The sequence below is a fragment of the Armigeres subalbatus genome, chromosome 1 (genome assembly GCF_024139115.2).
Source record: "Armigeres subalbatus isolate Guangzhou_Male chromosome 1, GZ_Asu_2, whole genome shotgun sequence".
Classification (NCBI taxonomy): Eukaryota; Metazoa; Arthropoda; class Insecta; order Diptera; family Culicidae; genus Armigeres; species Armigeres subalbatus.
This window is the reverse complement of record NC_085139.1, coordinates 167,317,401-167,345,058: the sequence shown is the minus strand read 5'-3', so window position 1 is coordinate 167,345,058 and position 27,658 is coordinate 167,317,401. Positions and strand designations below refer to the sequence as shown.

At 40.4% G+C, this 27,658-nt stretch overlaps 1 protein-coding gene across 2 annotated transcripts in view; it reads right to left on the bottom strand.

The window, feature by feature from the left end:
* Nucleotides 1–27,658, bottom strand: part of LOC134205516 (tektin-3-like) — a 93,844-nt gene that overhangs the window by 24,607 nt on the left and 41,579 nt on the right. For both annotated transcript variants that reach the window (XM_062680799.1, XM_062680800.1), the window contains exons 3-4: nt 26,142–26,251; nt 25,667–25,838 (exon numbers count right to left, since the gene is read on the bottom strand). In XM_062680799.1, coding sequence (XP_062536783.1) covers nt 25,667–25,838; nt 26,142–26,251 — 282 coding nt within the window. The remainder of the gene's footprint in view (nt 1–25,666; nt 25,839–26,141; nt 26,252–27,658) is intronic.

Genomic DNA, 27,658 nt, shown 5'->3' with positions numbered 1-27,658 from the left:
GATATCCAGATGAAATCTTGGGCAACTTTCGGACGACATCCTGGAGGGTCTTATTGATGAAATCCTGGAGAAACCTTCGGACGAAATTCTAGAAAACATCCGGACGAAATCCTGGAGCAACTTCCGGAGGAAATTTTGAAGAATTTCCGAGAATTCCTGAATGATCTTCCGGTAGAATTTCTGGAGGAACTTTCACGACAGAAACCAAATCATGGGGAATTCCCGAGAGATATCCTGAGGATCTTGAATAAGATCCTGGATGAACTTCAGGCGAAATCCTGAAGGAACTTCCGGATAAAATCATGGATGAACTTCCGGATGAAATCCTGGAGGATCTTCTACTAGAATTTTGCAAAACTTCCGACGAAATCCTGGAGGAACTTCGGACGAAATTCCTGGATGACCTTCGGAGGAATTCCTGGAGGAGCTTTCGGATAAAATCTTGAGAACTTCTGCACCAAATACTGGAGAACTTCCGGACAACATCCTGGAGGATCTTACAGACGAAATCCTGGATGAACTTCCGGGCGAAATCCTGGATGAACTTCCGGACGAAATCCTGGAGGAACTTTCGGCAAAATCTGGTGGAACTTCGAACGACATCCTGGAGTATCTTATGGCAGAATTTTGCAGGAACTTCTCGACGAAATCATGGAAGAACTTCCTAACAAAATCTGGAGAATTTCGGACGAAATTCCTGGATGCCTGAAGGAATTTCTAAAGAAGTTCCGGAAAAATCAAACTTCGTAAATCCTGAGGAACTTCGGATGAAATTCTGAAGGAATCTTCGGAAGAATTTCTGGAGAACTTTCGGACGAAATCCTGTGAACTTCTGGACCAAATACTGGAGGAACTTCCGGATGACATCTTGCAGGTTTTACGGACGAAATCCTTGCTGAACTTCCGGTGAAATCCTGGATGAACTCCCGGACGAAATCCTGGAGGAACTTCCGAACGTAAGACTGGAGGAACTTCCGGAGCCAAGTGATGAACTTCATACATGAAAAAACACGTTAATAAAAATTAAAAAAAACTTCCGGAGGAATTCTGGATGACCTTCCGGAAGAATTCCTGGAGGAATTTTCGAACGACATTTTGGATGAAATTCTGCAGGAATTTTCGGACAACATCCTGTGGAACTTCCGAACGACATCCTGGAGAACTTATGGACAGAATTTTGCAGGAACTTCTCGACGACATCCTGGAGGAACTTCCGGACAAAATCCTGGAGAATTTCACGAGAAATTCCTGGATGACCTTCTGGAGAATTCCTGGAGAATTTCCGGGCGACATCCTGGAGGATGTTTTGAACGAAATCCTGGATGAACTTCCGGGTTAAATCCTGGATAAACTTCCGGACGAAATCCTGGAGGAACTTCCGAGACGTAGCTGGGGAACTTGGAGAATTCCTGGATGAGCTTCGGAAGAATTCCTGGAGGAATTTTCGAACGACATTTGATGAAATTCTTACAGACGACGACATCCTCGAGGATCTCACAGACAAAATCCTGGATGAACTTCCAGGCGAAATCATGGAGAATTTTCGGGCAAAATCCTGGTGGAACTTCCGAATGACATCCTGGGTAACTTATGGACAGAATTTTTCAGGAACTTCTCGACGACATCCTGGAGGAACTTCCGGACAAAATCCTGGAAGAATTTCGGACGAAATTCCTGGATGACCTTCCGGAGGAATTCCTGGAGGAATTTCCGGACGACATCCTGGAGGATGTTTTGAACGAAATCCTGGATGAACTTCGGTTAATCCTGGATAAACTTCCGGACGAAATCCTGAGGAACTTCTGGATAAAATTTGGAGGCACTTCCGGACTAAATTCTGGAGGAACTTAGGACAGAAATTCCTGATGACCTTCGGAGAATTCCTGGAGGAACTTTCGGATGAAATCCTGGAGAACTTTGGACCAAATCCTGAGAACTTCCGGACGACATCCTGGAGGATGTTTGGACGAAATCTTGGATGAACTTCCGGGCAAATTCCAGATGAACTTCGGAGAAAATCCTGGAGGAACTTCCGGATGAAATTTTGGAGAACTTCCGGAGGAACTCTGGATGACCTTCCGGAAGAATTCATGGAGGAATTTTCGACGAAGTTCTGGAGGATCTTTCGGCCAAATCCGATTGGAATTTCTGGACGACATCTTGAAGGATCTTACGGACGAAATCCTGGAGGAACTTCCCGACGAAATTCTGGAGAAACTTTTCGACGAAATCCTGGAGGAACTTCCGAACGACATCCTGGAGGAACTTGCGGACGAAATCCTGAAGGAGCTTCGGATGACATCCCTAAAACATTTTGGTTTTACGCTGGTTTTATTACACTCTTGTAGAGTAAAATAACTAACCGTTATAAAATTTTAAATGTTACTTGGGATCAGGAGGAATCTTCACGACATTCTGGAGAGCTTTCGGACGAAATCTTTCAAATCCTGGAGACACGGAAACCCTAGAGGAACTTCCGGACAAAATCTGGAGGAATTTTCGGAAAAATTTCTGAATGACCTTCCGTGAAATTCCTGGAGGAACTTTCGGATGAAATCCGGAGGAACTTTGGACCAATCCTGGGCGACATCCTGGAGGATGTTACGGACGAAATTCTGGAGGAAATGTTGGATGAAATCCTGGCGAAACTTTCGGACGAAATCCTGGAGAACTTCCGGACGAAATTCTGAAGGAACTTCGGAGAATTCCTGGATGACCTTCGGAAGAATTCCTGGAAGATTTTCTGACGAAATCTTGGACAAAATTCTGGAGGAACTTTCGGACCAAATCCTGGAGAATTTTGGGCGACATCCTGGAGGATCTTACAGACGAAATCTGGAGGAGCTTCCGGAAGCATCCTGGAGGAACCTTCATGCGAAATCTGGAGGAACTCCGGAGAGAATCTAGATGAATTTTCGGACGAAATCTTGAGGACCTTCAGACTGAATCCTGTAGGAACCCGGAGAAATTACTGGATGAACTTCGAGGAATTCCTGGAGAAACTGTCGGACCAAATCCTGGAGGAACTTCCGGACGACATCCTGAGGATCTTGACGAAATTCTGGAGGAACTTCCAGATAAAATCCTGGAGGAACTTCCGGACGAAATTCTAGAACTGTCGGACGAAATCGCGGAACTACGGAACGAAATGCTGAAGAAGCTTCTTTCGGACGAAATCTTAGACGAAATCCTGGAAGAACTTCCAGACGAAATCCTGGAGTAGCTTCCGGACGGCATCATGGAGGATCTAGTGACGAAATTCTGGAGAACTTCAGAGAAATTCTGGAGGAACTTCGGACGAAATCCTGGAAGACTTTCGGACGAAATTCTGGAGGAACTTCGAACGAAATGCTGAAAAGCTTCCGGAGAAATATTTGGAGAATGTCAGAGAATTTGTTATCTTCGCTTCGAAATCGTGAAAACAAAAATCCTGAGGAATTCGTTGAGGTACTCTTGAAGAAATTTCAATTTTTGCGCTTGAAATTAGTCTACGCCGATGTCGTCGCCGCTGGTTGAAAAGATTTATTACGCCGCCGCCAGTAAAATTTCAATCGGCAGACAGGTCTAGTCGGTACCAATTTTATGTGAATATGTACATTATAGGAAGATTTTGATTTGAAAATGTATTAGGTAACACTTTTCTTCGATAGGACTCGAACCCACGACCCTCAGTACATTACAGACTGTGTTACCAAGATCTCAGTTTCAAATATCCAGCAAAACCAAGTTGACCTGAAAACAATAAAGCCTGGGTTGATTAAATATAGGAGAACTACTTAAACACGGTAGTGAGGAACTGACTAGGGCGCTGCACTGGGGAATCAACAAGATTTTTAAGCATAAGTTCTGCCAGTGGATGGAATATTTGGATGGATGGATGGAATTGACATTGAGGCAACTTGAAGAAGGTTGATAAACATCAACCTCTCCAACAACTAGTCTGTAAATAAGTTATTACTCCGCCCTCTAGTATCTCTTGAAGCATACCTCAGGGTGAAACATAGGATGGGTAAGACAACAGTTGAAATAATTTAGATTTAATAAACTTCGACCAATTTTCCATTGAATGTCAGATTGTGTGGTTGTTCCTCTGAGGCAGTTTTTCCTCAAGAACTATTCGCATGTAGGTAATCAAAAATAGCTTCGATATGAGCAGTGCAGCCACCTTCGATCCCATGCGCAAATTAATCAAGGCCAATAATTAAAGCCTATCTCACAGCATATACCTATATGCAAGTGCAGTTGCATTTTGCTCTTCGCCTCAACATTTCCGAACCGGTTGTTGAACGCATTGTTGGTGTTGCTCCAGCAATCCCAAACGGATGTGACGGCGTTGATCAGGGACTCCATCGCTTCGCAGCTGGCATGATTTTGAGCGTTCAGAGTGCGAGCTTTGGGAGTTACCGTTTGTTTCGGGAATGATGTGGAAGAAAAAAATGAATAAACATAACTTTGATTAAAAAATATGTTCACATGCACACTGCCCCATAAATTATCCCAATTACAAGTGCGAATATCCAATGTGAGTGGTTGAAAAAGGTTCTGTGGCTACAAGCCACTACAGTGAATGTCAGTGTTGCAGATATGAGTGCGAATCCGCTTCAATTGGTGCATTGGCTACAATAAATCAGTCCATTCTTGCTGTGGATTGGTGGCACAAGAGGAAAAGGTAGCAAATTAATTACTTGTTAATGCGAGTGCTGCTAGAGCCGGACCACGTGCGGGCGTACTAACGGTCGGATCATATTTTCAATACCACCAGTAATTAATCCCGCGCTGTAGTTATTCAGCTGTAAACGAGAACAGACAGGAGATAAATTAGCGAGGCTTTGATTGTTGTAAAGGCATAACTTGCTACATGGCCTGTATGGTGCCGGATCGTTAATGCACAGATTCGGTGCAGATTTATTGTTACATGCACTAACCCCTTATCCTCAGTGGCTGGCTATCTATCGGCAATAGATCAATTTCAGTAAAACCATCACCACGAATCAACGGTTGTTCGATGACGGTCATGCGGCAGAAGTCCTCGAACATGTGAGTGTTACTGGGAATCACTTCTGTGCGATCAGTGGTATAGAGAACAGGCTTATGACTTAGTTAACGATATGCATTTATTGCAACCTGTGGCAGCAAGTGCAATTTATTTTAGCTTTGTTTTTAGAGATGCTTTGGATAAGGTTTTCTACTTATATAAAAGCAAATCATTCTGATGTTACCTACGAAATTATTATCGAATTCAAAGTCAGATAGCATCACAAGGTATGTGTCACTCGAAGTAGCTATATATAGATGTATAGAAACTGGAAATTCTCGATGCGGTGGGCAGATGTATTTTTTACATTTAGGATGACGTTTGCAGTTTGTTATTATTGGCATGGGGTTTTCATGACTGACTAGCTCAAATTTGCTAACATTCTTTGCATATCAAAATTGGCAAATTCATAAATGTCGATACACTGATAATAGACAAACCTGTACTCTCTTTATGCATCTTTCAAACTTTACTGTTTCGCTGGTTTGTGTTCAGCTTTGAGATATTACGGATTACTATAGAAATTCTCAAATATTCTTGTTCTGCTCAAATTTGTTTAAAATTCATTCATAAATTCACCTGAAAACCACTAAGTATTTATCGGTATTTCTCTGAAAATTTCTTAGAAAACCCTCAGATATTCTGGTATCTCCACGAGTTCGACTCAGGAAGAATTTGGAAAATTAAATAACAAAACTCTTATAAACCATGTTTTAAAACTAAACTTTTGTTAGCTTTGAAGTTTTCTTTCAAAGTCGCCATAAAACCAGTTTGGTCAGTTCAATTAAATTTAATTCTATTTCGGGTTTAAACCACTCGACTTGGACATAATTTACAATGTTGTGAAAACTATTCATATGTGAATATATACATTATTGGAAGATATTGATTTGAAAAATGTTTAGGTAACCACTTTCCCTTAGGGACTGAACCAGACTTCAGTATCTAGACTGGTGCTTGAACCAACTAACTACGAGACCTCTTTCAACCTTTGCAACCTAGCGGCTACTGAATGAGCTCAGATTCCCAAATTGGACATAGTCAAATCACTGGCAATCATTTCTCAAACTAAATACACGCTCTCTAATAGAAGTACTATACAATTTGGAAGTGTTGGCTTGAGAAATGGGTTGCGAATGATTGACTATACGTCCTTCATTCAATCAAAGGAAGGTATATTCCCATATGAGTTTTCTGAGTTTAGTGCTACCTTAACGTGACTCGATGTATATAACTTTTACGTGAATCATGCATGAGGTTAGCATATTTTCACCGACATAATGTAGGTGAATTGTTTCTGATAAACTTAAGATGCTTTCCATTTCCCAAATTAAAAAATAACTTAAACGACAGGTAAAAATCTTCATGGTCATAAGAATCTCGGTGTATAATAATACCAATAAGAGTTTTCAAAACAATTCGATTTCGATAATAGTAATTATGTTCTATGAGCAGGGTTATTTAGAATTATGAACTGTAACTCTTACGTTATTTTGATTTTGATTTGGGTAATGAGACACATAAATATGAAATACTGTTAAATACTTATATGCACTTAATTGGATTGCGGTTTTCATTGGAATGCCAAGATCTTTCAATGATTTCGAGTTTCGGTCCTAAAAAAAAGTGAAGGAAATAATGTTTGCATTTTTCTCATGCATTCCTCCTGGAAAGAAGCATTTAGATTTCTTATGCAATATCCGCACAGATTTGGCATGAACGTGCGTCATATATTGGCGCGGCGACGTGGTGCCACTTTCGCCAGCGGCACGCCGTTGATTTTCAACGGCGGCGTGAATGAAAAAATCAATGGCTGAAAAAATCAATTTTACCGGATTTTTGAAATTGGTTAAATATGCCAAAAGTTCTTGGCAGAGTTCTGAAAGAATTTTGTGAAGGAAAACGGGATTTTATAAAACTCCTAATTAGAAACTTGATTCCTTGAGTATTTGGCATTGAGCAATTCACTTAAATTCGTAGGTGGTACAAACATAGTCTTTTGTAAGGAGACTAATCACTGAGGTCTAGTTCTGACCACGTTCTTGCGAATGCTGGGGAAGGAAGGATTATAGTTCGACCTCTTCTTCTTCTACTTTTTGGCATTATCCCCAATTCTACTCATAGGTGCGGAGGTTTTAAAATTGTTAGTGTGGAATCGTTTGTTAGAACGTGAAATACAAAAAAAGATAGAAATACAAAGTAGGAAAGTAGGAATGAGGCGAGCCTGGAATTGAACCCACGATCTCCCTATAAAATAGAAACAATAGCCACTAGACCACCGGTAAAATCCTATGAAATTTTGCGGAACTCATAGGTATTCTTCGAAAATCCATTCATGTTCTCATTAGTAAATGGGAAATTTAATAGTAAAATCATACAATATTCCTGCTGAAATTCATTCGAAATTTATTAAGAAATGAAATAGTTTCTGATGGTATTCGTAAAAAATTTCAAGGAATTCCGTGAAGAATTTTCGAGAAAGGATTTCTCGAGGAAGATGGGTTGGTTTTTTTTAACTAGTCATAAAAACCTCTTATAGGCATGATAAATCTTAAAATACTCAGTATCTTAAGTTAAGCCATCCTGAACAGTATGCCTGTGATTAATTTTCAGTGAAACAGGATCTCAAGGTACTCAAAACGTTCTCAGGTTCATAGGTACCTACCGGATCAAAAAGCTTGCAATGTCCTCATCGTCCTACCAATCCATCTTCAATAAGCATATACAAGATGAAACCAATTTTCTTGAAATACAGGATGGTCGGGTACTCCAAAACGTTCTGGAGTCGGCCCAATATCTACGGATCAATTAAAGCTTTGGCAATCTCCTCATCGTGGTATACACAAATCAGTTCAATGGCATATACCACAATGCACTCATTTTCTTGAATACGATTTCTCTTGGTATTCACAACAGTTCTGGAGCTTCACGGTATTTACCAGATCAATCAAGGCTTTGAATATGTCTCATCGTCAGTAGGTACTCCCCCAATTCGGTCCAAAAAGCATATACACGCATGATGCAACCTATTTTCTTGAAAACAAGATGCTTATGGTACTCCTAAACGTTCTAGTTCAGCGAACGATATCTACAGGATCAATCAAGGCTTTTGCAATGTCCTTCAGCATAACCCCCAATCCTAATCAATGAGTATAGAACGGATAATCTTGGTATAGAGTAAATCAAGGTGAGATAGCCACCCTTTTTAAAATCGACATTTCTCCAAAACAAATGTTAAATTGAAAAACTTCTTGTGTTTGATAGTTTGGGGACCTACTATAATTATGTGTGAGAAGTCATTGGAAAACAAATTACATTGGACTATACTATTTATAATTCAATAAAAAGTCAAATCCGGGTGAGATGCAGCTCAGGGAGACGCCACACGTGGAAAATGTCGGAGAAATTAGAATTATAATTAGTTTTTATGTGATCGTACTTTTCAGAAAAGTATAATCATTTATATTTCACGTTAAACGACTATTTTCTTCATTTACTTCCACTAATTAATTTTATGTATACAATTTTATGTATTATAATTTTATGTATCAAACAGATAGCATTAAATATATAAAATTAATTAGCTTAAGTAAATGGAAAAAATAGTTGTTTACCGTGTACTTTATTCCTAAGACGCTCGCAAATAATTAATCATTTATATTTGTATTTCATCAAAATCAAACAAATTTCTTCGAACATTTCTTATTTCTACTGTATTATAATACAGTCCAGAACATTGATCATTAACGAGGCATTTACTTTGTTGTTTTCCTCCCACAATCAATAGCATTAATCGTCAAGTATAGCACATATTGCATTCTTCTATATCCGACGTTTTTTAACTTTTTGACATTCTAAGATGGCCTAATTTTCTTCATTCAATGCTTTCCCATCTTACTTTCTATCGTGGGGTATCGTCTTGCAATTCATAACATTACTCATATTAACAACAACCGAAAAAGAAGATATGGGGCGTAAATTGAGTTGTTTCTCATCATTGAGATGTTTCAAGTATTGAGCACGCATGATCATGATAACGACACTGATTGAGTCAAATCGTTCCTTGTATAAATATCATTAATTTCAAAGCAATATGGTCTTCTGTATTTTACGCAGTTTTCCATAATAATATCTTATTGAAGTGCTGATGAGTAGGTAGGTGCGCATCACCTGATTTTTGCGGCATCTATACCGATTATGGTATAGATCCGCATCATCTAATTTTCACTTTAAACGAAATTTCTTGCAAACCCAACCTACAAGGTTTTTAAAGGATTCAAATAATGAACTAAACATGTGTTCGTAAAATTTTCGCAAACCGTACAAAAATTATATGGTCTTCGCGGCATAGATAAATTTTAAGCGTCCTTATTACTTTTTGGCTGATAAGAATAAGCAGTTACTACTTACGTTTTTGTTCTTGCTACAAAAGACACCCTTTCACATACATTTCGCCAATAAATCAAATCTGTAGCCAATAAATCAAATCTCTCAGATGCGGCATCTATACAACGCGGCACGGATTCCCTATAGTCATCAAAACCCAATTTTCGTGCGAATTGGTTATCGTCAACAACGCAAGACGAGCTCAGTGGTCTATGGCTACCGCTTCTGCCCTTGTAACGGGAGGTCATGGAGTTCAATTCAGGCTCGTCCCTTTCCTGCTTTATTTCTATCTTATGTTCTTTCTGTGTTTCATGTTTCTATAAAACGTTTCTACTGTTATAACCTTCCACACAATCTAAAACCTCCCGTGAGCACCTATGAGAGGTCAGATTCTCTGCATCTTTCTAAGTAGGTGTCCAACTAACCATCCTTCCTTCCTCAGCATTCGCAAGGACGTGGGTAGAAGATCTCGACTATTGGAGGGTGCATTGCTTTCATCAAGAGATGATAGTGATTAGGTCCCAAATCAATATCTGTGTAACGGATAAAAGTTATCTACTCTCGTACAATAGTCTTGGCTTATACCACCTACAATTTGTGCAGAAATGCTCAATCTAATCTAATGGTTATCGTCAACAACCGCAAGTCGGTTCAACTATGCAGTGATTCACGGGGTAAGTGCGATCGCATCAAAGCGGGTTTGAAGCTCCGGGGGTCGTAATAAAGGACAACTGGACCTTGCCAGACATGTCGACTACCGTGTAAGAGGTAGGGTGACCATTGGTATCCTAAGGAGGACATGTCCCTACTTTTCATTAAAATCAGATGTCCTCCTTTTGTGGTAAGTCCTCCTTTTTCAAAATTTTGAAAAACAGTTACATTGCTGAAAACATTCTAGTTTAAAAACAATAATACAACATAACTCCATTCTTAACAAAACATTGCATACGTTTTGTTTCTGGTTTTAATTCTGAAATATTTTACTTTAGGTTTTGGAATAAAATAATGTAAATATAGATAACAAAATGAATGAGTTACAGTAATGCAGAGGTCAAACATATCAAACATGGTTATTGTGAGAAATGGATTGGGAAAAAGAATTCAATACTTCTCAAATTTTTCTACAGTAAACACCATCAAATTCCTTTTAAATGCATTGCGTTATGCTTCTTGAATATATGGTCGGTTCAGAAAACCGCATAAGCACTTTTCGACGACTGTGATATTTTGTTCGTTCTAGGACAACGAAAATTGTTTCATATCAATTAAGCATATTTGCAGTAGGATATCCTCAGTTATCGGGGTTGAGGGTTGAGGGATATCCAATACGATTTGCGATCAATTAAATCTGATAACCGAAAGTTTGAGCAGAACAATCGGTAATTTTTCGTTGGCGCTTGGTTGCCTTGGTTGAACCCAGCCATATCTGGCAAAGAGCAGCCTCCTTCCATGGCTAGAATGGAAAGAAATACCTAGAACTAATCTGAACAGTTTTGTTTCTTTAGTCTAAATCTAAACAGTTTAGAATTTGTTCAATTGAGAACTTTGTGGTCATAAAGATAACGGTATCATTCTAATTCACATGCCTTAAATTGTGATTCTCAATGGCATTCAAGGAAAAAAAATCGCTGGGCAACTAAGTATCTTGTATTTGGTCCTTATGTTCGGTCAGTTGTTATTTTGCAATAAAATATTCATAATTGTAAACGATGATTCTTGTTATAATTCTGTAAGTATCGCTGAAATATTCAACTAGCAGACCGACGAACTACGTTTCCCATTCATTTGTAAGGGCCCCTTTCCAAGAATGGAGGGTCTCGAACCATATTGAACCTCATCCAAAAACCTCTACATACAAATTTTCACGTCGATCAGTTCAGTAGTCTCGAGTCTATAAGGTTCAGACGGACAGAAATTCATTTTTATGTATATAGATTTGTTTACTGCTGATTTTAAAAATAGTTGAGGCTAAATTCTTCCTATTAATAAGATGTGCTGGTACTTATAATTTAGAAAGTTCTTTATGTAGTCCATAATGAAAGTCAAATTTCCATCTGGAGTTAATAAAGTAATCTGTTGTGTTAATAAAATAGAAGAAAGTACTCCTTCAATAGGCATTAGTAGCACAAAATCTAACAAATATAATATTCTTAATCATATTCAAAACTTAAAATCGATCGATGTTTTAATGTCCTCCTTTCACCCCATTCAGGGTGATTTGTCCTTGTCTTTTGGCATTATCGAGGATGATGTCCAACTGTTTTAATGTGATATTGTAGACGTAGGCTACTGGCAGGCGATTACCCTATCTATTCTTTCAGGGTGGCCCGTCCAAGGGCAGAAGGCTCTGGGGTAACCAGTTACCTGTGGAAGCTGGATGGCACGTATCCTTGATGTGTCTCAGGTGAAAACTGCCTACCGCACGATATCACGATGGAGCCTACGTGATTGCAGAGCATGATGCCAGACAGGACTGGTCATCCGGAAAGACGAGTGTTTCGAGCTACGTGGCAGGTTGTAGGACAAAGGTCGAAGGACAAAGGTCGAAAGGTCAAAGGTCGAAAGTCAAAGGTCGAAAAGGACAAAGGGACGAAGGTCTAAAAGGTCAGAAAGAACAAAAGGTCAAGAAGGACAAAAGGTCGAAAGGACAAAGGACGAAGGGTCAAAAGGTCGAAAGGACAAAAGGTCGAATATGTGTCATAGCGTCGAGTCAATAGGTCAAAGGACAAAAGGTCGAAGAAAAAAAGACAAGGAAATGAGATGGGAGTTTTGAGTGAGATGCAAGAAGAGAAGTAGAAAGCATAGATAAATGAGAAGTGAAGTGAAAAGTGAAAAGTGAGAAGTTGAAAGGAAGAAATGAAGTACAAAGTGGCAAGTGAAAATGTTATGTCAGAAGTGAGAACGGAAGTAAAGTGAGAGTGTAAATAAAGTGAAAAGGAAAAAAGAGAAAGAAGAAAAAAATAGAAGAGGACAAAATAACAAAAAGAAAGAAGAGAAAATGAAAGAATGAAAAAGAGGAAGAGGAAGAAAGAAAGAAGGAGAAGAGCACAATGAAGCAAAACAAAAGAAAGAAGGAGGAAGAAGTAACAGGAAGAAGAGAGAAATAAGGATGAAAGAAGAAGAAGAAAGAAGAAATAAGAAGAAAAGATGAAAGAAATAGAAATACAGAAGAAGAAAGAAGGAAGACTGAGAAAGAAAGAATGAAGAAGAAAGAAAGATGAAAAGAAGAAGAAGGAAGGAAGAAGAAGGATGAAGAAGGAAGAAAGAAGAAAGAAGGAAGGAAAAAAAAGTAGGAAGAAAAAAAGGAAGAAGAATAGAAAAAAAGGGTGTAGAAAAGAGAAAAGAAGAATAAAAAAAAGACCTCGTCATAGACCTTTTGTCCTTCGAGCTTTAAACACAGTTTTTTGTTTCGACCTTTGTCCCTTCGACCTTTTGTTTTTCGACCTTCGACCTTTAATCGCTCGAGCCTTTTGTCTTACAACCATAAGAGTGTCGCAGCGAGTGGAATCGCAGTCGCCACCACGAGAAAGTGAGCGTGGACTGCACAACCGAGGGTCGTGGCATAGAACTGTTGGGTACTTATCGCTATCGACACCTCAGGCACAACAGAGGAGTTAGAGTGAGCACCGCAAGTCAGACTCACATGGTATGTTAACGCACATCTTCTTAGTTAACCTGTTGATAGCAATCTATGTAGGTGTGGAGCCGGTTCGTGACATCGATCGTAGTTTGATATTACGGAAAATGACGCCTCCTGAAGCAACTGTGGATACCCTTGTGGCCCGAGGTAAACAACCTTCTGGGAAGTAAGAGATGTTTGGGAGATCGCGATGTGGTTTATTTACGGGCCGTCTAACCTTTCTTTGCTCGTATGTCAAAGTCTAATATTTCATTTTTTTCTTTCTCGTTTTTTCTTATACTCTCTGAAGAACCATAACCGGCTTTGACGCTACGCCAAACCTAACATGACATCAAATACCCGGATGAGCAGCTAAAATACCTCAAACTTAAATCCCAACCCGTTCATTTCTCAAATTACGAAATCAACCTTGAGTCCAACGGTATCTTGGTGTTTGTCGTTTCCCTAAACTAACTGTAAATAATAATGATATTAATCGTAAATATCAAAAATAATCTCGGCTCATGTTACACGCCTGAGCTCGTCAAATAAATGCAACAGATGAAAAGAAGATTAAGAAGAAGAAGAAGAAGAATAAGAAGAAGAAGAAAAGGAAGTAGAAGAAAAATATAAAAACCACCCTCAGTGGGTCCCGAAACCAATCTTGCGACGTATCAAACTTCGTGATTTCTAAAATCAAGATCAACGGTTGCTTGAAACGCGGATGAGTATGGGCATGCTCTGCGGCATGCCGGGAACCAGATTCATCCAGGGAGGTATACTTTCTCTGGAATTCCTAAACCCATCTTTTGACGTATCAAACTTCGCTGATTCCGCAAAAGATGTTCAATAAATATTTGAAGTTCATCTTTGGTGGTCTTGATGATGAATTCGATGCGTTGCACGATATGTTTCAAAAATGGAGGAACTAAAAGTATTTCAATTTAAGCGTCATTGATGTTTGACCGTATTTTGCAAAATCGAGTATTGATTATACGTTGCAGAAATACATCACAAAGTGGATACTATCTGGAAGGCAAGCTTCCAGAATCCATCGGTCTTCTTCTTATTGGCATTACATCCCACATGGGAAGAGCCGCTGCTAGTTTCATTAAGCACTTCCACAGTTATTAACTGCGAGTTTTCTCAGGTTAGAATTATTGCATTCGTTATTATGAGGCTAGCACGATAATACTTTTATGCCCAGGGAAGTCGAGACAATTTCAATCCGAATGCCTAGACCGGCACCAGAATCAAACCCATCCATCCCATCGAGTGGGTAAAAAAATGATGAAGTTTTAAACATCGTCAAATTTAGTAAATCGAAAGTGGCTACTGCCCCAAAAAATCAGATTCTCGGCATGCTGTGGAATTCAAAGCCTATCAAGAGCCTTCAGTTATACACTATTGCGATAATTTTGAAAACGTCAATCGGTTTCTAAACACATCAATAAGCGGCTTTTCCCCGCAGGAACAGTTCAACATCCACGAGACTTGTCATAACCACCAAAAGATCTTCAAATACTACTCTATTGTATCTTTTGCGGAATCATGAAGTTTGACCGTCAAAGATGTTTTCAATTCCCAAAACCCCACTTCTCCGGAGACAGTTCCCAGCATACTCCATTGATCATGGTTTTTGAAATCTTGAAGTTTGATACGTCGCAAGGAGAGGATTCGGTACTATCCGATAGTGGCCACTTCTCCGGAATCAGGTTCCCGGAAAGCTGTGACCACCGCCATCAACCAAGTGCCTTAAAATGCTCCATTGATCATATTTGGCAAGAATCGTGAAGATTTATACTTCGCAAGATGGTTTCAGGACCCACAAAAAGTGACCTCTTCCTCAGGGAACCAGATTCCACGTGTGCTGCATTGGTCTCACTCAACCAATGCCTCAAACACTCAAGACTCCAATACTCCAAGACAGGATTTAGAACCCATTAGAAAGTGGCAACTTCTCGAAGGAACCATATTCCCAGCATGCGGAACATACCCGATTCAAATGCCTCAAACACACTCCAAGGAGTGTATGAGCATGAATCAAGGGTTTGGAGTGGGCAGCCTAAGTTAGACCACATGGCATGGGAGAATTGGGCACACAGGTTAGACCCGCACGGCATGACAGAGGTGCAACAGAGTATGTGGGGTGTGTTTGAGGGGTGCGATGGGCGAGCACCAAGTCAGTCTCGCATGGGACGGGTGCCTGTGTGAGCGATAATGAGCAGTACGTTTAAGTACTGCCATTCCCCAAGTAGTACTGGGAGGTAGTTCCTGGAGGAAACGATGGTGGGCCAAGGGAGTTTAGTCAGTATTACCGGTATGGTCGAGTCCGACACTCCAGTACACTTCCGTAGTGGTTAAAACACAATGCACTTGTACTGGGTTAGTGTTAGTACATTCTCCATGTAAAAAAAAAAACACGCTCCATTGGTCATGATTTGGAAATCATGAAGCTTGAATCGCAAGACAGGTTTCAGGACCCATCAAAAAGTGGCCACTTCTCAGGAGGAACCGGCTCCAGCATGTCGTGGAGCATGACCGTCACTCATCAAGTGACTCAAACAGCCTCCATTGATCATGATTTGTGAAATCTGAAGTTTGATACGTCACAAGACAGAGGTTCATGACGCATCAGAGGGTATTCCACTTATCCGGAGGAACCAAGTTTCTGGCTGCACTGGGCATGTCCATCAAGTGTCTCCAAACGCTTCATTAAACATATTTTGCAACAGCACGAAGTTTGATATATCGCAAAAATGGCCATACCATCTCAAGTGTCTTCAAGTATACTTTATTGATCATGATTTGGGTAATCAAGAAGTTTAATATGCCCCAGGATGAATTTCAAGGATTACGGCCGAGTCAGCCTTGGGCTTAAAGTCTCGTTAACAAGACAAAAAATTCAAGGCTTGCAGAATGTATTCCTTCATCTAGAAAAAAAGTACCTACTAGACCGGGATTATTTCGGAACCATGTGACCAATCTCTGCCTGAAGATATCAAGGGAGGATAATGGTTTCAATGGTCGTTTGGCAAAAAAGACCACTGAGAATAATGAGAAGTGATAAATAAGAAATGAGAAATGAGGAGCGAGTGTGAGGCTTCTCCCTCCTAAGCTTTTCTCCTTAGCTTTTCTAACTTATCTTGGTGAGAAGTGAGTAATGATGAGTGAGTAGTAAAAGTAAGGCGCTCATTTCTCATACTTCTTATTCACTGCGAAAAGATAAAACTTTGAGATGAGCTGTGAAATGTTAATCCGAAACAAATCGACCTCCATACTGCTCATACTACCTTACAAAATACTTGATCGTAATGAAATTTTCAAAACTAATCAATACTCTGAATGATAAGTTCGGTCTTCAAATTCGATTACAAATAATTGAATAATGCACTCAAGTGATAGTTCGAACATATCACTATCATTTTATTATGTTTCATATAACAACCGCTAACATTTGGTTTTCAAGGAAGCTCGTAAAGGGTTACGTTAATGTGATTGTCTTTCATACCTAGCATTTACTATTGCTTTGAGGAGGTCTGCTTGTGATAACTTGGCTTTGGCGAGATTAAAAAAAGGGAGTTATGCCAATTGGACTACTGCCGGAGAGGAGTGGTTTGAGAGAAGAGAATGGGAGTCCACTCAGCATGAGTTTGTGTCGATGGTGATGTATTGGATCAATAAAGGTAACTCATTTTGCCCTTACCGCATCAGAACAAAGGCGGTACTGTAAATTGGTAGAATCATATCTTACTAATTAAGATTCTACATTTGAAGGAAATTAATCTATTACAGGCTCGATAAATGCTGGGCCATGTGCGTGTACGATTAGTATTTCGTGTATGTGAACGAATAAAATAGACCCTATGAGAACTTCCATAAATATCGCAACGCTTAGAGGGGGAAGGGGCCTTTGCCTAAAGGTTGACGATCGGGGAGTTGGAAATAGCCAATTTTTACGTTACGTAATTAAGGGATCTTCCCTATTAGGTGCATATTAGCCTCTTGCTTAGTAACACCTATTCATACATTCTTGTGCTGCTGGCCAGGGTACGAGCAACCTTAGGGAAGATCGGGTGATCAACCTCAGTGTGGAAAAGGGCCGTCACTTTCACGCACCAGCGAATGAACTGAAAGCTGAGATACTTTAGCCGGCTACGCCAACCCTAGAAAGTCCCACTTGCAGCCACAACATGTCTTTTCACCTAGCGGCTAACATCATTATCACATGTAACGAGTGTTCCAAAATATATGAATTCGTCGACAACCTCAAATCGCATCCCATCCATTTCCACCTCGGGACCAACACCGTTTGGACTGCAACGTTCTCTGCCAGTCACCTGCAGGTACTTAGTTGTGACAGTATTTAGGCACGGAAGCCTCTTCCATTTCTCTGCAATCTACACGAATGATGTCGATGAAATTCGCAAAACCAAGGAGCATGTAAGATTCGTTGATTTTGGTTCCGCTTTTCTGCAAACCAGATCTTCATACTGCCTTTCCAGAGCTATGTTGAACAGCATAGCGCATCAATGCTTTAATTTATCTAACGTCATAAACGAATAGGATTTCTCACCAGATATTCGGACGTTCGATTTAGATCCATCCATCCATTTGGATCCATTGGGACAATCCAGTATATGGTCATTCTTGTAGGTAGGACATATGATGCCAACTCGAAGGTTTTTCTTCTCCCTTCCAAATCATGTCAATCACTTGGTAGATTTTTTTCGTTCAGCCGGTCACTCCCAACTTTTGGAAGCTCAGCCGGGATTCCGTCTTTCCCAGCGGCCTTGCCGTTCTTTAGTTCTCTAACAGTCTTTATTACTTCGTCTAGCGTTGGTGGCTCCACTGCTTGGTACTACACAGCGTTCCAGAAATTCCCGAGGGAAAAAGCGCCTTTAGGAAGATCGAGACCATGAAAAGACTGTAGCGCGCTAATAATGCACGCAAGTTCTAACTCAAAAACGACTGGATGGATTTCCTTCATTCCTTCGGCAGATATGTTCATTATAGTGCGCAAATCACGATTCAAGTTGAGAAAATCGTGAAAAACTAGAATTAAGATTCGTATGTAAATTTGGCATTAGAAATTCACTAAGTGCATTTTTGTCTGCTATGCAGGACAACATCTGCTGGGCCAACTAGTTTCTTATGTATCTACTACTTCTTGAATTCCACAGCACTATGAACTTCTTCAGAAATTATTTTAGTAATTCCTTCAAGAATATCTTGGTGGTGGCTGGCCCAATTATTACTTCCGGTCTTTTACTATACTTAGTATAGTAATCGTCAAGCATTCGTTCTACATATTACTAATATGGGGGTAAGCGTGGTCAATTGTTATAGAATTTAAAAAGAAAACGAATGCTAAGACCAAGTGCTACTGGGTGACTCCAAACGGGCCAGTATAATGTGGGGTAGTCAGGGTTTAACTAAATTAGCTAATAGTATAACTTATTTTGCCACGCACCAATCTCAGTATAATTTGTTTCTACGAATAAAATTCCTAGAAGTTAGGTTTTAGCAAGGTTAGGTTAGGCACAAGAGAGGGTTTAAACTCTGCGTTAAACTGCATTTTATTCGCCGATTCGGGGCGTTGGAACACATTGTTTAACGCGAATGTCAGCCGGGTTCGATCAAAAGTGTAAGATTTAATGTAATTAGTTTAATTATTTTTATTTTTTATGCATCAAACGTTAGGAGCATGTTTTCAGCGTCGCACAGCCCAGGAGAGTTTTAATATAAACAGATGTAGGATTGAACAAAGTTATAACCACTTATAACCTTCAGGGTTCATATTGTGGAGACTATGGACGCCAAAGCGTTGAGGATAACCTTTTAGTTAGGAACTGAATTAATTTATCCGATTTGGAATCCTAGATTGAATAGTTGGTATATATGGACAATAATAGAAACTATATACAGTTATCGTTTTATTAAGTATTGAGGATATGTTTTTAGTTAAGTTAAATATCAGATATGCATGTATGATAACCATTAATAAGACAGAATTATTAGAACTGTATTTTTGTCTTTGTAGTAAGATTAATTACTTACTAATGTTTTGCGGGCCGGCGAGTGAAAGCGGCCCAATTCTTTTATCTACCTCTTTCCAGACGACCAATGATGAAGAAAATCTCATAGTTCCGGTATCAGCAGTGGTATTCATATATTTATAACACCCACCGTCAATACAGGAAGTCTGTGATCACAACGAGATTACTTCAAGGACAATCCCAACATCCTCTGTGAATTGCAGATAAGTATTGCGTTTATATTTTAATTGCACTGAGCTCGTTCTAATCTGATCGGTGAATGAATTGACTTGCCACATATTTAGATACATCGTGAATACAGTAATATCCCGATTTTGTCACCCCCCTGGTGAATTTTGGGGTGATAAAACAGGGTATGTGACAAAATCGGAAAACAATGTTTCCATTTCTTTTAATTCATTCCACAAATACGAATCATTTTATACTTTGAAAAAGCAAAATGCGTGAACTTATTTCTTGTCGAAAATGCTTATAAAATCCTTCATAGGTACTCAGAAGTCGTTCGTAATAAACTACAGGCGGTGAAAGTTATTTCATGAAAATCAATATTATTTACGAAAATAAAAAGAATGACCAATTTTTTTGGGGTGACAAAATCGGGTCGAAAACGTGACAAAATCGGGACGTGATAAAATCGGGTCGAAAACGTGATAAAATCGGGGGTAGACAAAATCGGGGGTAGACAAAATCGGGGAGTGACAAAATCGGGTCAGTACTGTAATCAATATCATTAGTAAATTTAAATATTCCCTTCCCGTAGATTAGAAATGCAAGTGCATAAATTACTATTTTATGGCAACATATCACAACAAAACGGGACCCTTCGGAGCCTTATGTAAGATCTCGGTCCGGTTGCATCTAAGGAGATCTTAGTGCATTGCACACCGGACGTGTTGCCCGGTAGACGTATCGCTCAGCGGTATTTAAATACAACGCAGATAGGCTATGGTCAGAGGGTGCGTTGATATTACAAGATTATTACAAGATTACAAGAATTCCTTCAAGAATATCTTCTGGAAGCCCACCGTGAATTCCACCCGAACATATTTTAATAATTCATCCAGCAAAATCTACAGTTATTCAATCAGGATTTTGTTTCAATTTTCTCCTGGATTTCCTTCAACTCTTTCAGATTTTTTAAAAGACTTACTCAAGGAAGTTTATCCTTAGGTTTATAACATTTTTAGGGATTTGAACCAGAGATTCCTTCACGGATTTCTTCAGGAACTTCTTTAAGAAATCCTTCAGGACGGATTTGACGGAATCTGAGTCTTTAAAGAATTCTTTCGCATATTCCCACAAAAATGCATTGTGGATTCCACCTGGAGCAATATACCGGAGCAGTTCATAGAGGATTTTTTGGAGTATAATAGAATTTCTGCAATTTATTGAAGAATCTTTTTAGAAATTTATAGAAGTATTCTTGAAGTAGTTTCCGCGGAAACTTCTGGAGAAACTTGAGGAAGAGAAGGCAGGAGTATTTGTCCAAGAATTTCCAGAGGGGAAATTTGGGTGGAAGCACCAGAAAAGTTTGGGAGTTTTCGGAAGGAATTTCTATAATGTGTCAGTGGGGATGGTCAGGAGAACTCAATTATATAATTTCCTGATAAATTTCTGGAGGAATTCCTGAAGAATTCCATAACTATTCGCCTGGGGCTTCTTGAAGAATGTTTTGGGAAATACCTGGAGGGATTTCCGGAATAATTTCTGGAGGAATTCCCGGGGGTGGGTGGGAGTTGTGTTAGTATTTCTATGTGAGATTCGAAAAAAGTTTTAGTGGAAATTTCTAGAGAGTTCTCGAATTTATGAAGAGTTCTTGGAGGATTTCAGCTGAAGTTCCTAAGGAAAAACTGGTGGACATTCTAGAAGAATATCCGTTAAAAATCTAAATAATCTGAAGAAGGAACCTCCGGATGAAGTACTGGAGAAACTACCGGACGAAATTCTGGAGAAACTTCCTGACGTAATCTTGGAGGAACTTTCGAACAACATCCTGGAGGAACTTCAAGACGAAATCCTGGAGGAACTTCCTGGACGATATCCTGGAAGAACTTCTGGACGACATCGTGATGGAACTTCCAGACGAAATCCTGAAGGAATATCCAGATGAAATCTTGGAGCAACTTTCGGACGACATCCTGGAGGGTCTTATTGATGAAATCCTGGAGAAACCTTCGGACGAAATTCTAGAGAAACATCCGGACGAAATCCTGGAGCAACTTCCGGAGGAAATTTTGAAGGAACTTCCGGAGGAATTCCTGAATGATCTTCCGGTAGAATTTCTGGAGGAACTTTCGGACGAAACCCAAATCATGGGGGAATTCCCGGACGATATCCTGGAGGATCTTACGAGTAAGATCCTGGATGAACTTGCGGGCGAAATCCTGAAGGAACTTCCGGATAAAATCCTGGATGAACTTCCGGACGACATCCTGGAGGATCTTCTACTCAGAATTTTGCAAAAACTTCTCGACGAAATCCTGGAGGAACTGCCGGACGAAATTCCTGGATGACCTTCCGGAGGAATTCCTGGAGGAGCTTTCGGATAAAATCTTGGGGGAACTTCTGCACCAAATTCTGGAGGAACTTCCGGACGACATCCTGGAGGATCTTACAGACGAAATCCTGGATGAACTTCCGGGCGAAATCCTGGATGAACTTCCGGACGAAATCCTGGAGGAACTTTCGGGCAAAATCCTGGAGGAACTTCCGAACAACATCCTGGAGGATCTTATGGATAGAACTTTACAGGAACTTCTCGACAAAATCTTGGAGGAACTTACGAACAAAATCTTGAAGGAATTTCCGGACGAAATTCCTGGATGACCTTCCGAAGGAATTTCTGGAGGAAGTTCCGGAAAAAATCCTGGAGCAACTTCCGGATGAAATCCTGGAGGAACTTCCGGATGAAATTCTGAAGGAATGATCTTCCGGAAGAATTTCTGGAGGAACTTTCGGACGAAATCCTGGGTGAACTTCTGGACCAAATACTGGAGGAACTTCCGGATGACATCTTGCAGGTTGTTACGGACGAAATCCTTGCTGAACTTCCGGGTGAAATCCTGGAAGAACTCCCGGACGAAATCCTGGAGGAACTTCCGAACGTAAGACTGGAGGAACTTCCGGAGCCAAGTGATGAACTTCATAAATGAAAAAAACACGTTAATAAAGAAATTAAAAAAAAAAACTTCCGGAGGAATTCCTGGATGACCTTCCGGAAGAATTCCTGGAGGAATTTTCGAACGACATTTTGGATGAAATTCTGTAGGAATTTTCGGACAACATCCTGGTGGAACTTCCGAACGACATCCTGGAGTAACTTATGGACAGAATTTTGCAGGAACTTCTCGACGACATCCTGGAGGAACTTCCGGACAAAATCCTGGAGGAATTTCCGGACGAAATTCCTGGATGACCTTCTGGAGGAATTCCTGGAGGAATTTCCGGGCGACATCCTGGAGGATGTTTTGAACGAAATCCTGGATGAACTTCCGGGTTAAATCCTGGATAAACTTCCGGACGAAATCCTGGAGGAACTTCCGGACGTAAGACTGGAGGAACTTCCGGAGGAATTCCTGGATGAGCTTCCGGAAGAATTCCTGGAGGAATTTTCGAACGACATTTTGGATGAAATTCTGTACGAATTTTCGGACGACATCCTCGAGGATCTCACAGACAAAATCCTGGATGAACTTCCAGGCGAAATCATGGAGGAATTTTCGGGCAAAATCCTGGTGGAACTTCCGAATGACATCCTGGAGTAACTTATGGACAGAATTTTTCAGGAACTTCTCGACGACATCCTGGAGGAACTTCCGGACAAAATCCTGGAGGAATTTCCGGACGAAATTCCTGGATGACCTTCCGGAGGAATTCCTGGAGGAATTTCCGGACGACATCCTGGAGGATGTTTTGAACGAAATCCTGGATGAACTTCCGGGTTAAATCCTGGATAAACTTCCGGACGAAATCCTGGAGGAACTTCTGGATAAAATTTTGGAGGCACTTCCGGACTAAATTCTGGAGGAACTTTAGGACGAAATTCCTGGATGACCTTCCGGAGGAATTCCTGGAGGAACTTTCGGATGAAATCCTGGAGGAACTTTTGGACCAAATCCTAGAGAACTTCCGGACGACATCCTGGAGGATGTTATGGACGAAATCTTGGATGAACTTCCGGGCAAATTCCTGAATGAACTTCCGGAGAAAATCCTGGAGGAACTTCCGGATGAAATTTTGGAGGAACTTCCGGAGGAACTCCTGGATGACCTTCCGGAAGAATTCATGGAGGAATTTTCGGACGAAGTTCTGGAGGATCTTTCGGGCCAAATCCAGGTGGAATTTCTGGACGACATCTTGAAGGATCTTACGGACGAAATCCTGGAGGAACTTCCCGACGAAATTCTGGAGGAACTTTCTGACAAAATCCTGGAGGAACTTCCGAACGACATCCTGGAGGAACTTGCGGACGAAATCCTGAAGGAGCTTCCGGATGACATCCCTAGTAACATTTTGGTTTTACGCTGGTTTTATTACACTCTTGTAGAGTAAAATATGGACTTCAAGACCGTTATAAAACTTTAAATGTTACTTGGGATCCAGGAGGAATCTTCATACGACATTCTGGAGGAGCTTTCGGACGAAATCTTTAACGAAATCCTGGAGGAACTTGCGGACCAAACCCTGGAGGAACTTCCGGACAAAATCCTGGAGGAATTTTCGGACGAAATTTCTGAATGACCTTCCGTAGGAATTCCTGGAGGAACTTTCGGATGAAATCCTGGAGGAACTTTTGGACCAAATCCTTCCGGGCGACATCCTGGAGGATGTTACGGACGAAATCCTGGAGGATGTTACGGATGAAATCCTGGATAAACTTCCGGACGAAATCCTGGAGGAACTTCCGGACGAAATTCTGAAGGAACTTCCGGAGGAATTCCTGGATGACCTTCCGGAAGAATTCCTGGAGGAATTTTCTGACGAAATCTTGGACGAAATTCTGGAGGAACTTTCGGACCAAATCCTGGAGGAATTTTTGGGCGACATCCTGGAGGATCTTACAGACGAAATCCTGGAGGAGCTTCCGGATGACATCCTGGAGGAACCTTCATGCGAAATCCTGGAGGAACTCCCGGAGGAATCCTAGGATGAATTTTCGGACGAAATCTTGAGGAACCTTCGAACTGAATCCTGTAGGAACTTCCGGAGAAATTACTGGATGAACTTCCGGAAGAATTCCTGGAGAAACTGTCGGACCAAATCCTGGAGGAACTTCCGGACGACATCCTTGAGGATCTTATTGACGAAATTCTGGAGGAACTTCCAGATAAAATTCTGGAGGAACTTCCGGACGAAATTCTGGAGGAACTGTCGGACGAAATCCTTGAGGAACTACGGAACGAAATGCTGAAGAAGCTTCTTTCGGACGAAATCTTAGACGAAATCCTGGAAGAACTTTCGGACCAAATCCTGGAGGAACTTCCGGACGGCATCATGGAGGATCTTAGTGACGAAATTCTGGAGGAACTTCCAGAGAAAATTCTGGAGGAACTTCCGGACGAAATCCTGGAGGAACTTTCGGACGAAATTCTGGAGGAACTTCCGAACGAAATGCTGAAGAAGCTTCCGGAGAAATATTTGGAGGAATGTCCAGAGAAATTTGTTAATTAACTTCGCTTCGAAATCGTGAAAACAAAAAATCCTGAGGAATTCGTTGAGGTACTCTTGAAGAAATTTCGGAGAATTTTTTGCGCTTGAAATTAGTCTACGCCGACCCATGTCGTCGCCGCTGGTTGAAAAAGATTTATTACGCCGCCGCCAGTAAAATTTCAATCGGCAGACAGGTCTAGTCGGTACCAATTTTTATGTGAATATGTACATTATGAGGAAGATTTTGATTTGAAAAATGTATTGGAGGTAACTACTTTTCTTCGATAGGACTCGAACCCACGACCCTCAGTACATTACAGACTGTGTTACCAAGATCTCAGTTTCCAAATATCCAGCAAAACCAGGAGGCGACTGACTTGCTGAAAAAAACAAAGCCCTTGGGATTGATTAACTAGTAGGAGAACTACTTAAACACGGTAGTGAGGAACTGACTAGGGCGCTGCACTGGGGAATCAACAAGATTTTTAAGCATAAGTTCTGCCGAAGGAGTGGATGGAATATGTTGGATGGATGGATGGAATTGACATTGAGGCAACTTGAAGAAGGTTGATAAACTTACATCAACCTCTCCAACAACTAGTCTGAATAAATAAGTTATTACTCACGCCCCTCTGAGTATCTCTTGAAGCATACCTCAGGGTGAAACATAGATGTGATGGGTAAGACAACAGTTGAAATAATTTTAGATTTAATACATTCAACATTCGACTCAATTTTCCATTGAATGTCAGATTGTGTAGTTTGGATTTCCTCCCCAAGGCAGTTTTTCCTCAAGAACTATTCGCATGTAGGTAATCAAAAAATGGCTTCGATATGGAGCAGTGCAGCCACCTTCGATCCCATGCGCAAATTAATCAAGGCCAATAATTAAAGCCCTATCTCACAGCATATACATACCTTATGCAAGTGCAGTTGCATTTTGCTCTTCGCCTCCAACATTTCCGACGACCGGTTGTTGAACGCATTGTTGGTGTTGCTCCAGCAATCCCAAACGGATGTGGCCACGGCGTTGATCAGGGACTCGGCATCGCTTCGCAGCTGGCATGATTTTGAGCGTTCAGAGTGCGAGCTTTGGGAGTTACCGTTTGTTTCGGGAATGATGTGGAAGAAAAAAAAATGAATAAACATAACTTTTGATTAAAAAAATATGTTCACATGCACACTGCCCCATAAATTATCCCAATTACAAGTGCGAATATCCTGAAGTGTGAGTGGTTGAAAAAAAGTTCTGTGGCTACAAGCCACTACAGTGGTATGTCAGTGGTGCAGATATGAGTGCGAATCCGCTTCAATTGGTGCATTGGCTACAATAAATCAGTCCATTCTTGCTGTGGATTGGTGGCACAAGAGGAAAAGGTAGCAAATTAATTACTTGTTAATGCGAGTGCTGCTAGAGCCGGACCACGTGCCGGGCGTACTAACGGTCGGATCATATTTTTCAATACCACCATAGTAATTAATCCCGCGGCTGTAGTTATTCAGCTGTAAACGAGACAGACGAGAGAGATAAATTAGCGAGGCTTTGATTAGTTGTAAAGGCATAACTTGCTACATGGCCTGTATGGTGCCGGATCGTTAATGCACAGATTCGGTGGCAGATTTATTGGTTGTTACATGCACGTAACCCCTTATCCTCGGTATGGCTGGCTATCTATCCCGGCAATAATTGCTACTGATTTCAGTAAAACCATCACCACGAATCAACGGTTGTTCGATGACGGTCATGCGGCAGAAGTCCTCGAACAGTGTGAGTGTTACTGGGAATCACTTCTGTGGCGATCTAGTGGTATAGAGGACCACAGGCTTATGACTTTAGTTAACGATATGCATTTATATTGCAACCTGTGGCAGCAAGTGCAATTTATTTTAGCTTTGTTTTTAGAGATGCTTTGGATAGGATTTTCATGCTTATATAAAAAGCAAATCATTCTGATGTTTAGCCTACTGAAATTATTATCGAATTCAAAAGTCAGATAGCATCACAAGGTATGTGTCATAACGCACAGAGTAGCTATATATAGATGTATAGAAACTGGGAAGTCCTCGATGCGGTAGGGCAGATGTGATTTTTTTTAACATTTAGGGGGAATGACGGCTTTGGCAGGTTTTGTTTTATTATTGGCATGGGGTTTTTCATGACTGACTAGGCTCAAATTTGGCCTAAACATTCTTTGCATATCAAAGAATTTTGTGGCCAAATTTCATAAAATTTGGTCGACAAATACACCCTGCCAATAATAGAACAAAACCTGCCAAAGCCGTCTTTCCCCCTAGTGCATTCTGTTCAAACTTTACTGTTTCAGCTGGTTTGTGTTCAGCTTGTTTCAGGGCATACATATTATTTAAGAATTTCCTTCGGAAAATCCTTTACTAATCCTTCAGAAATTCTTTCAAATATTCCTTTTGGTTCTGCTTCGGAAATTTGTTTAAAAATTCATTCATAAATTCACCTGAAAACCACTAGAGTATTTATCCGGGTATTTCTCTGAAAATTTCTTAAGAAAACCCTCCAGATATTCTAGGACTACCTCTACGAGTTCGACTCAGGAAGAATTTGGAAAATTAAATAACAAAACTCTTATAAACCATGTTTTAAAGCTAAACTTTTTGTTAGCTTTGAAGTTATTGCTTTCAAATGCGCCATAAAACCAGTTTGGGTCAGTTCAATTAAAGTTAATTGCCTATTTCCGGGGATTAAACCACTCGACTTGGACATTAATTTACAATGTTGTGAAAACTCATATGTGAATATATACATTATGTGGAAGATATTGATTTGAAAAATGTATTGGAGGTAACCACTTTCCCTTCGATAGGACTCGAACCCATGACCTTCAGTATGCTAGACTGGTGCTTGAACCAACTAAGCTACGAAGGACCTCATTCGGC